At 46.6% G+C, this 12,408-nt stretch overlaps 1 protein-coding gene across 2 annotated transcripts in view; it reads left to right on the forward strand.

The window, feature by feature from the left end:
- The first annotated feature begins 3,118 nt into the window (after positions 1–3,118).
- Positions 3,119–12,408, forward strand: part of mtx1b (metaxin 1b) — a 35,861-nt gene continuing 26,571 nt past the window's right edge. For both annotated transcript variants that reach the window (XM_072282955.1, XM_072282959.1), the window contains exon 1: positions 3,119–3,215. In XM_072282955.1, the coding sequence (XP_072139056.1) occupies positions 3,135–3,215 (81 nt within the window). In that variant the 5' untranslated portion in view covers positions 3,119–3,134. The remainder of the gene's footprint in view (positions 3,216–12,408) is intronic.

Genomic DNA, 12,408 nt, shown 5'->3' on the forward strand with positions numbered 1-12,408 from the left:
CTGCTCTAAACGCCAGCAGCATAACGGGCAGTAAGAAGAATAGAGGCTGCCTGACCTGCTGAGTCCCTCCAGCACTTTGTGTGTGTTTTGCTCTGGATTTCCAGCATCTGCAGAACCTCTTGTGTTTATACAGTACTGTGCAAAGGTCTTATATACATACAGGGTACCAATATATTATTGCACATATTATGACTTTTCAGTTACCAAATACTACTGAGCTAATGCAAAGCTAAGTACTCTTACTCACTTCTGTTTCCCAACCACCTTCCTATTTTAACCCATATACAGTACAATGCAAAAGTCTTAAGCACCCCAGCTACATATATGTGCCTGGGACTTTTGCACAGTGCTGTAACTGTGTTGCATTTCGTTAAAGATTGACACTGTGCATCACTGGTCAATTGGACGAATGATGAGATACCAACCAAGCGGGCTGCTTTATTCCAGAGGAGTCACACCTGTTGTGTGATTTTAGAGACATGTTCACCCAGGCAAGTATCACACTCCCTTCTGCCTTGTAGCTGGGGGAGGAGCCTCAGGGTATCAGAAGGTGCCTCACACATCAGGATACCCCGCCTCTGCCTTGCTCTCGCAGCCGTAAGGCCCTGTGTTGGTCAGGATTGACCAGGGACGTTGCATCCCAGCTGTCTACGTGATACGGAAACCAGGGCAGCACGGTATGGAGAGCAAGCTGTTGTCTATGTAGCAGGCTCCCCCTCTCCACGCAGCTGATGAATCCAAAGGAACGGCAGAGACCGACACAGTTTGGTACCAACTGCGTCTCAGGAGTTGCCAGTCAGCGTTGAACTCAATGTAGGGAGTCCAGCTTCAGATTTTTCCTCGGGGTTTACTCGAAGCCCTCCAAGAGGACCACAACCTTGTTGTGGTTTGGAGGCTTGCATGCCTCAATGACCCGGAGAGTTTTGTTGGCTGGAGTCAAGGACTTGTGCTTTGGCTCTTGGTAGGGTCACCCCTGTCAAACACATCAAAGCTAGAGGCCAGACTAAGGGAGGTCCACCGGTCCTTCAGGATCGGTGGTGGGGGGGGGGGGGGAGAGGTTAGGGGTGGTTTAACTCAGTGCTAACAATCCTGACTGGTCAAAAAAATTGTTACTGAAACAGCAATGAAAAATCCTTCCACACCTGTGTGCGACTGAAGACATTGAACCACACCTGCGGCATAATAGAGAAGATGGCTAACAACAGACAGAAATAGAGGACTGTCACAGCTGCCCTATTGGGCATAAGTTACAACTGAAGCCTTCCTCATAAGTGCATAGAAGGCAGCAGAGGTTTGAGATAAGTGTTTGTCTTCTCCAAGATGACGAGCCCCATCGACCCAGACTGACTGCGTTCACCAGCAACTTTGATGTGTGTTGCTTGAATTTCCAGCATCTGCAGAATTCCTGTTGTTTGACTGTTTTTAAGGCTGTTTTTGCCCCTTCTGTCAGTAGAAATGGTCCTGCCGGGCTTAGTAGCTAAGCCAATGTGAAGAAGGCCAGGAGCTGAACTTGGTTGCCAAAGGCTATCTGAGACGCACACCATTAGAAGCATTTAATAGGCAGTGGGAGCTCATCCCCAGGCAGCATGCCCTGGCAATGACAAGGAACCTTAGCAGCCGTAGTGCTAGTCTGGTTGAGTTTCTGGTCGATGGGGCCCTCCCCAAGGGTGTTGATGTTGTTGGACTAAGTGATGGTGTTGTACAAACTGATGGTCTGGCACTTCTGTGCAGTGGGAGGGTGGGAAGGGGCTTGTTGTTTGGGTGGTTCTGAACATTGTGAGCATGTTACGTTGGCACCAAAATGAGTGGTGAAACTTGCGGGCTGCCCCAGCACATCCTCAGGCTGTTGTTTGTCCGCCTTTTATGTGTATAACCCCTCCAGTTCTACTTCTCTTTCGCCAGAATGAGTCTATAAACTCTGCACACTCTGCTTATAAATAATTTCCATATATAACTCCTATGTTTCCAACCCTTTTCCCACAGTGAGTTTATAATCTCTGTACGTTGTGCTTTATATATAATTTATACATCTAAATTGTACATCTGATTAGAAAGACTGGCTCTTTTATAGGAGTCAAACTGGACACATTGGAGGCTGTGGTAGAATAAAGGACCCTACGGAAAATCCTAGTAATTCTGGACAATGTTTCTCACCTTCTGCACGCCACCTTGGCTGAACAGAGGAGCACTTTTAGTAATAGACTAAAAAACTGCTCATTCTTACCCTCGGCCTCTAGGCTCTATAATGAGTCAACCTATAGCTGGGGAAGTGATGACCCCTCTCCTGTTAGACTGTTTGTAGTAACTTTTTTTTTATTCTTTCTACTTCTCTTCACTTGTTCTGGTCACCGAATTATAGGAAAGATGTCATAAAATTGAGAGAGTACGGAGGAGGTTTACTAAAATGTAAAATGTTTCGTCTCCTAAGTTACAGTGAAAGGTTGAACAAGTTAAGTCTTTATTCTTTTGAGCGTAAAAGGTTGAGGGGGGACTTGATAGAGGTGTTTAAAATTATGAGGGGGATTGCTAGAGTTGACGTGGTTAGACTTTTTCCATTGAGAGTGGGGAAGATTCAAACAAGAGGAGATGGGTTGAGAATTAGAGGACAAAAGTTTAGGGGTAACATGAGGGGGAAGTTCTTTACTCAGAGAGTGGTAGCTGTGTGGAATGAGCTTCCAGCAGAAGTGGTTGAGGCAGGTTTGATGTTGTCGTTTAAAGTTAAATTGGATAGATATATGGACAGGAAAGGAATGGAGGGTTATGGGCTGAGTGCGGGTCGGTGGGACTAGGTAAGAGTAAGAGTTCAGCACGGACTAGAAGGGCCGAGATGGCCTGTTTCCGTGCTGTAATTGTTATATGGTTATGCTACTGTGACACTGTCATTTCCTTTGGGATCAATAAAGTATCTATCTATCTAAAGCCATCAAATTTCCACCCTTTTTCTCACCAATAAGTTTACAATGTCTATATACTGCCTCTTACATAAAATTTCCACGTAAAATCTCGAGACCAAGTCCTTCACCTCCCGTAGTTTATCCCGTTTGTCCAAGGATGCTCCCTCCGGTTGCCGAGGCAACCGCCTCCATTTCTCGGCTTCCGGGTCACTGACGATCACTTCCGGGTGGAGGTCGGGCATGGCGGTGCCCCTGGAGCTGTTCTGCTGGAAGGGAGACTGGGGGCTGCCGTCGGTCGACATCGAGAGCCTGACGGTGCTGGTAAGGTGGAGGAGAGAGAGGGGAGCGGGGGACATCCTAACGGGACGTCCGGGACTATGGGGAGTAATGGGGAGCCACGCTATTAATCTTTAATTAATCCGCCTGTGAGCAAGGTCGGGCCCGGAGATCGCACGGTCGTCATGGCAACGGGCTTTTGCGGCAAGTTTTCAGTTGTTTAAGTTTATTGTCATAGATACTACATGTCCCTGGTTTGAATATCAAGTTTTTTTTTGTAGCAGCAGCTTGGTGCATTGCGAATGTAAGTTAACACGCGAAATTAGTTAAATTATACATAGCCTACAGGATAGAAAAAATATAACGACATTAGCACAAGCTAATATAGAAAAAGAAATCTAGTCCAAGGTAATAAAGATTTATATAATCTGGAAGCTGGCCTTTCGGTCTCAGTCGGCCATGTTGACCATGTCTAGCTCAGCTAGTCCTATTTAGTCCCCCCTCCCTATTGATAGACTTATCAAGTCACAAACAGAAATTCTGCAACTGGTGGAAGTCCTAGCAACACACACAAAATGCTGGAGGAACTCAGCAGGCCAGGCAGCATCTATGGAAAACAGTACAGTTGATGTTTCAGGCTGAGACCCTTCATCAGGACTGGGGAACAAAAGATGAGGAGTCAGAGTTAGAAGGTGGCGGGAGGGGAGGAAGAAACACACGGTGATGGGTAAAACCGGGTGGGGGAGGAGTGAAGTAAAGAGCTGGGAAGTTGGTAGGTAAAAGAGATGCAGGGCTGGAGAAAGGGGAGTCTGATAAGGAGAGGACGGAAGGCCATGGAAGAAAGAAAATGGGAGGAGCACTAGAGGGAGGTGATGGGCAGGTAAAGAGATATGGTGAGAGAGGGAAAAGGCAATGGGGAATGCTGAGAGGGTGGTTGGGTGGGATTTACCGGAAGTTCGAGAAATCCGTCTAGGTAGCCTCCAATCTAATGGATTTCTCAAACTTCCGGTAATGCCCCCAATCCCCACTTCGCCACTCTTCTCCCTGCCTTATAAACCATTGTCAGGTCACCCCTCAGCCTTTGCTCCAGGGAAAATAGTCCTAGCCAGTTTCTTCTGGTCCCTTTGTGAATTGATCAAACCACACCTCTGCCCTAACCATACCTAATGACTTGGCCTTTATAGCTGCCTGTGGCAATGAATTCCACAGATTCACTTTCTCTGGCTAAAGAAATTCCTCCCCATCGCCAATCTAAAAGGATGTGCTTCTATTCTGGGGCTGTGTCCTCTGGTCTTAGGTTGCGTCCACACCAGACCGAATAAACCTGTAACCGAAGCTTTTTCTCTTCGTTTTGACCCTCCGTCCACACTGAAACGGCGTTTTCCTCCCCCGAAAACGGAGCTTTTCTAAAACACTCTCCAGAGTGTTTAAATCTGAAAACGCCGGTTGGGCGTTATAGTGTGTACGGGGTAACCGGAGGTTTTAAAAAACCTGTCATCCCTTTCATTGGTGAAGAGACTATGGCTATAGGAAATGTTTCCAGGGTGACCCCTCTGTGGGAGTGGGGAAGATGTTGGTGGGGCCACCTGGGGGTCTGTGTGTCTGTATGTGTAGCTGTTGTAGTGGCTGTGAGGCTGGTATTGTGGCAGTGAAAAGTACTGGGGTCGGGGGGGGAGCCATCATCATATTCCTCATCATTGCAAATCCTTCTGCAACAGAGTTAGTCAGTTTTTCAATGTTCGTCATCAGCCGGGTCATACTGTCTGTGACTCCCAGTCGGTTGCCTCCATACACTCCAGTATTTTTTTTTAGATTTAAGTCCTGCTGCGCGAGAGCCAACAGCTGTCCATCGTTTGGCAATTTCCTTTTAAGTTTTTCTAGTCTGTAACTGGACAAACATGCACCAAGTATACTGTTTCCTCTTCACTTGTTTTCTGTAGATGTGTCCTGTGCATGCCCAGTAGGAGGAGATTCGCCCAAATACCCGTTTTAATATGGATGGAAGTCTTTTCAAAAACGCCTGCTGTGGATGCCTATTGTTTTTACGCGAAACTGGTGTTTTCAAAATTATCCGGTCTAGTGTGGACATAGCCTGAGGTTCTCCCACCATAGGAAAAATCCTCTAGGGCCGGCTGGTGGCGCATGACATCAGCGCCGGACTCTGGAATGGAGGTTTCCAGGTTCAAATCCAGTTGGGGCCGCTCCCAAGTACGCTTTCCATCTGTGCTGGGTTGAGTGTTGAGATCGCAACTCGACCTCGTAAAATAAAGGGAAAAAAATACTGCAAAATGGCTGTGTGAGGAGTGACGCGTCTCTCTCTCTCTCTCTCTATCTCTCTCTCGCTCTCTCTCTCTCGCTCTCGCTCCGCGCCTTGTAAAGGCATGAAAAAGACATCGTCCCGCCAACATCATGCACACGGCAAGAAAAAAGAAGGAAACATCCTCTCCTCTTCCACTCTATCGAGGCCTTTCACCATTCATTGGTTTCAATGAGGTCACACTTCATTCTTCTGAATTCCAGTGAATTACAGGCCCAGAGCGGTCAAATGCTCTTCATGTGACAACCTTTCAAAACTTGAATCATTTTCGTGAGCCTCCTTTCAACCCTCTCCAATGTCAGCACATCCTTTCTTAGATAAGGGGCCCAAAACTGCTCACAATACTCCAAATGAAGCCTCATCAGTGCTGTATAAAGCCTCAATATCTTTGCTTTTATATTCTACTCCTTTTGAAATGAATGCTAACATTGCATTTGCCTCCCTCACCATCAGTTTAACCTCATCAAATAAGGTGAGAAGATTTTGAGAAGAGAGGGATCGTATTTTGTAAGAAGGAATTGTAAACCACAGCAACAGGCTCTTTGGCCCTCAATGTCTTTGCCGAACACAGTGCCCAACTCTCTCTCTCTCCTGCTTGTACGTGATTAATATTCCTCCATCCCTGCACGTTCATATGTCTGACTAACAGCCTCTTAAATGCCATTATCATTCAACCATACATGAATACAGCATAAGGCATATGTAGGGTAATGAAGGGCATTTGATTGGACAGTGGAAGGGGACCTTCTGTAATCCGTGCTGTCCCAGCCGTGTGCGTGTGTGTGTGGACAATGTAAAGGGAGCTTTACTCTGTATCTAACCTGTACTAACTACCCTAGCCCTGACACTGTGTGACCAAACTTTGTACAGGGAGCTTTACTCTAATCAATGCTCCCCCTGCACCTGAGAGTGTGTACTGGGAAGTGCTGAGGGATATTTACTCAGTTTCCAAACTGAACTGCCCTTGCCTTAGAAGTGTGTGTGTGTGCTACCATAGTATAGAGCGATATTTACTCAGTATCTAAAGCCTGATGTCTTTGCCTTGGGAGTGTGTGTGAGAGGACAACGTAGAGGAATATTTACCCAGTATTTAACCAGTGCTGCTTCTGTCTGGGCAATCTACCCTAGGACAGTGACAGAGTACTCCGCATCTAATTCATCCTTTCAAGTTCATTTGTTATTCAACCATACGTGAATACCCACGAATACAGCTAAGTGTTACTGTGGAGCCAAGGTGCAGAACATGGTACTAACAATCATACACAGTACAAAGCACATATAAGATATCCGTAAAATACAGTCACACAACAAAATATAGTCCCAAGTCCCTGAGTCCATGAATATTGCAGCAGTCTGCAGTTGAACACAATACTGCTTGTCTTCTGCCGAGTGAACACTGGGGGCAGCACCAACTCAAGCATGGATGCCATGTCACGCCACACAGCCTCTTGCAGAGTGCCCGGCACCAACACCTCTCCTGAGGCGGCTGCAAACAGGTGATTCTGCGGCTTGCGCCTAGTCCTCGTTACAACCAAGGCCACACAGCGCCCCCACCGTTCGCTCTCAAATGAATGAATTAGATTTGCAGCGTTCCACATCACCGATGCCCAACAGGGCCTTGTGATCACAAGAAAAGCAACCAAGATGGTAATTCGCCGTTAGTCTGCACATCATCTTCATGCAGTGGTGCTTCTCTGTTGTAGACAGCATCACGGTCTGCACCAAGTCCAGCTCCTTCAGTTTCTCCACCAACAAGCATGTTGCTAATGAGGTACAGCTGCCGTACTTTTAAGTTGTTAATGTCAAGCAGGGGCTTGTGATCATAAACAATGTTTAAAAAGGACAATAACACCTTTGAACTTGCTCTGTACACCTTTAAACTTTCCTCTCACCTTGAATGTATATGCTCGAGTACATGATATTCTACCGTGGGAAGAGGACTCTATTTACTGTATCTATGAATGCCTCCCTTTGTGTCAGATCTCCCCTCAGCATCTGATGCTCCAGTGAAAACAAACTCTGCGTGGAGACTGGCTAAAGAAATGTTCGGGGCCATTAGGTTTCATGTCATTAACATGCTGAAGTAATCATCTGGGATCTTTTTCATTACTTATTGAACTCCTGCAATGCCGATTTGCCTGAAGCTTGTCGAGTCCACTGCCTGTTTTCCCAAGTTTCACAATTTGCTATTCTGGATACTTTCCTGCTTAGAGGTCAGGGTGCTGTGGTAGCGTAGCGGTTTGGAGTTCAATACTGGCACTCCCTGTGAGGAGTTTACAGATCAATACTGGCACTCCCTGTGAGGAGTTTACAGATCAATACTGGCACTCCCTGTGAGGAGTTTACAGTTCAATACTGGCACTCCCTGTGAGGAGTTTACAGTTCAATACTGGCACTCCCTGTGAGGAGTTTACAGTTCAATACTGGCACTCCCTGTGAGGAGTTTACAGATCAATACTGGCACTCCCTGTGAGGAGTTTACAGTTCAATACTGGCACTCCCTGTGAGGAGTTTACAGATCAATACTGGCACTCCCTGTGAGGAGTTTACAGTTCAATACTGGCACTCCCTGTGAGGAGTTTACAGTTCAATACTGGCACTCCCTGTGAGGAGTTTACAGTTCAATACTGGCACTCCCTGTGAGGAGTTTACAGATCAATACTGGCACTCCCTGTGAGGAGTTTACAGATCAATACTGGCACTCCCTGTGAGGAGTTTACAGTTCAATACTGGCACTCCCTGTGAGGAGTTTACAGATCAATACTGGCACTCCCTGTGAGGAGTTTACAGATCAATACTGGCACTCCCTGTGAGGAGTTTACAGATCAATACTGGCACTCCCTGTGAGGAGTTTACAGTTCAATACTGGCACTCCCTGTGAGGAGTTTACAGTTCAATACTGGCACTCCCTGTGAGGAGTTTACAGATCAATACTGGCACTCCCTGTGAGGAGTTTACAGTTCAATACTGGCACTCCCTGTGAGGAGTTTACAGATCAATACTGGCACTCCCTGTGAGGAGTTTACAGTTCAATACTGGCACTCCCTGTGAGGAGTTTACAGATCAATACTGGCACTCCCTGTGAGGAGTTTACAGTTCAATACTGGCACTCCCTGTGAGGAGTTTACAGATCAATACTGGCACTCCCTGTGAGGAGTTTACAGATCAATACTGGCACTCCCTGTGAGGAGTTTACAGATCAATACTGGCACTCCCTGTGAGGAGTTTACAGATCAATACTGGCACTCCCTGTGAGGAGTTTACAGTTCAATACTGGCACTCCCTGTGAGGAGTTTACAGTTCAATACTGGCACTCCCTGTGAGGAGTTTACAGTTCAATACTGGCACTCCCTGTAGGAATTTACAGTTCAATACTGGCACTCCCTGTGAGGAGTTTACAGATCAATACTGGCACTCCCTGTGAGGAGTTTACAGTTCAATACTGGCACTCCCTGTGAGGAGTTTACAGTTCAATACTGACACTCCCTGTAGGAATTTACAGTTCAATACTGGCACTCCCTGTGAGGAGTTTACAGATCAATACTGGCACTCCCTGTGAGGAGTTTACAGTTCAATACTGACACTCCCTGTGAGGAGTTTACAGTTCAATACTGGCACTCCCTGTGAGGAGTTTACAGTTCAATACTGACACTCCCTGTGAGGAGTTTACAGTTCAATACTGGCACTCCCTGTGAGGAGTTTACAGTTCAATACTGGCACTCCCTGTGAGGAGTTTACAGTTCAATACTGGCACTCCCTGTGAGGAGTTTACAGTTCAATACTGGCACTCCCTGTAGGAATTTACAGTTCAATACTGGCACTCCCTGTGAGGAGTTTACAGTTCAATACTGGCACTCCCTGTAGGAATTTACAGTTCAATACTGGCACTCCCTGTGAGGAGTTTACAGATCAATACTGGCACTCCCTGTGAGGAGTTTACAGTTCAATACTGGCACTCCCTGTGAGGAGTTTACAGTTCAATACTGACACTCCCTGTAGGAATTTACAGTTCAATACTGGCACTCCCTGTGAGGAGTTTACAGATCAATACTGGCACTCCCTGTGAGGAGTTTACAGTTCAATACTGACACTCCCTGTGAGGAGTTTACAGTTCAATACTGGCACTCCCTGTGAGGAGTTTACAGTTCAATACTGACACTCCCTGTGAGGAGTTTACAGTTCAATACTGGCACTCCCTGTGAGGAGTTTACAGTTCAATACTGACACTCCCTGTGAGGAGTTTACAGTTCAATACTGGCACTCCCTGTGAGGAGTTTACAGTTCAATACTGGCACTCCCTGTGAGGAGTTTACAGTTCAATACTGGCACTCCCTGTGAGGAGTTTACAGATCAATACTGGCACTCCCTGTGAGGAGTTTACAGTTCAATACTGGCACTCCCTGTGAGGAGTTTACAGATCAATACTGGCACTCCCTGTGAGGAGTTTACAGTTCAATACTGGCACTCCCTGTGAGGAGTTTACAGTTCAATACTGGCACTCTCTGTGAGGAGTTTACAGTTCAATACTGGCACTCCCTGTGAGGAGTTTACAGATCAATACTGGCACTCTCTGTGAGGAGTTTACAGTTCAATACTGACACTCCCTGTGAGGAGTTTACAGTTCAATACTGGCACTCCCTGTGAGGAGTTTACAGATCAATACTGGCACTCCCTGTGAGGAGTTTACAGTTCAATACTGGCACTCTCTGTGAGGAGTTTACAGTTCAATACTGGCACTCCCTGTGAGGAGTTTACAGTTCAATACTGGCACTCTCTGTGAGGAGTTTACAGTTCAATACTGGCACTCCCTGTGAGGAGTTTACAGTTCAATACTGACACTCCCTGTGAGGAGTTTACAGTTCAATACTGGCACTCCCTGTGAGGAGTTTACAGATCAATACTGGCACTCTCTGTGAGGAGTTTACAGTTCAATACTGACACTCCCTGTGAGGAGTTTACAGTTCAATACTGGCACTCCCTGTGAGGAGTTTACAGATCAATACTGGCACTCCCTGTGAGGAGTTTACAGTTCAATACTGGCACTCCCTGTGAGGAGTTTACAGTTCAATACTGGCACTCCCTGTGAGGAGTTTACAGTTCAATACTGGCACTCCCTGTGAGGAGTTTACAGATCAATACTGGCACTCCCTGTGAGGAGTTTACAGATCAATACTGGCACTCTCTGTGAGGAGTTTACAGTTCAATACTGGCACTCCCTGTGAGGAGTTTACAGTTCAATACTGGCACTCTCTGTGAGGAGTCTGTACGTTCTTCCCGTCACCTTGTGGGCTTCCCTGGGTGCTCCAGTTCCCTTCCACATACCAAAGGCACACCAGTTGGTAGTTTATCTGGTCCTGAGATTCGGCTGGTTTTGCGTTTCAAAGAGTAAGGGTTTCAGCTTGTATATTTTCGACATTCTCTGATATTAAGTTGAACGTTGAACCGAGAGCAAGGTTGCTGGGTGGTGTGGCTTAGTGAGCCAGAAGGGCCTGTTGCACACTGTAGCTCCAGACAAAATCACTAGTAACTGACCTTGAAACCTTTCAGTCATTAACCTTCAGCTGTGATAAGTGCTCCCATGAAAACACTGACTAAATCCCGAAGAATTAGGGATAGACGGAGTGATGAAACAGGCTTCTGGCATGCTGACCTTCATAAAGCATGGCACTGGGTATCGAAATTGGGATGTTATGTTGCAGTTACACGAAGCAGAAATGAGGACTCACATCAGCTTCTCAGAATTATTTCATTTAAAAAATATTTTGTTTTCTTTTGCACATTGGTTGTTTGTCAGCCTTCATGTTTTTTTTGTAGCTTCTAATATATTCTTTATTTTTCTGTATGCCAACATGTACGACCTTTCATGTGGCGGTGGACAGTGTAGAGGAGCACACTGGAGGCTGTTGATATCGGGAGGGGTGGACGGTGTGGGATGTGTCTGGAGAGGCATATGAGAGGGGATGTTGATATCGGGAGGGGTGGATGGTTTGGGTTGTGTCTGGAGAGGCATATGGGAGGGGATGTTGATATCGGGAGGGGTGGACGGTGTAGGTTGTGTCTGGAGAGGCATATGGGAGGGGCTGTTGATATCGGGAGGGGTGGACGGTGTGGGATGTGTCTGGAGAGGCATATGGGAGGGGCTGTTGATATCGGGAGGGGTGGACGGTGTGGGATGTGTCTGGAGAGGCATATGGGAGGGGATGTTGATATCGGGAGGGGTGGACGGTGTGGGATGTGTCTGGAGAGGCATATGGGAGGGGATGTTGATATCGGGAGGGGTGGACGGTGTGGGATGTGTCTGGAGAGGCATATGGGAGGGGATGTTGATATCTGGAGGGGTGGACGGTTTGGGTTGTGTCTGGAGGCTACAAAATTGGGAAAGAGATTGTTAACGTGGTGAGATTTGAATGTGTGTACTCCAGATTTAAACTGTGTCGAGAGGTTATTCTGAGTAGATTGGAAGGTGAAGGTGGTTATTATATGGATATCATTCATCATCATATTGAACAGCAGAGCAGACTCTGAGGGCCCAAATCACCTCTTCCTGCTAAATCTTAGCTTCCAATACTGTATTTGTTTGTTAATGGAGAGCTGGAGTGCACGAGAGGGTACTGAGAGAGAGTTAGACATGGACAAGTGATAAGCACTTCAGTGACATTGTGATGGTACCTGGGTACCTCTGGGTCTGTTCCACAGCAAGGCTGTGTTTAATTTGGTAACAGACACAATATACTGGAGGAACACGGCAGGTCAGGCAGCACCTATGGAAATGAATAAACAGTCGACGTTTCAGGCCGAGATCCTTCATCAGGACTGGAAAGAAAAGGTGAAGATGCCAGAATAAGGTGTTGGAAAGAGGGGAAGGAGGACAAGCTGGCAGGTGAGAGGTGAAAGTGTTAGAGTACAGAGAAAGTGCAGTGC

This window comes from Mobula birostris, chromosome 2 (assembly GCF_030028105.1).
Source record: "Mobula birostris isolate sMobBir1 chromosome 2, sMobBir1.hap1, whole genome shotgun sequence".
NCBI classification, from domain to species: Eukaryota; Metazoa; Chordata; class Chondrichthyes; order Myliobatiformes; family Myliobatidae; genus Mobula; species Mobula birostris.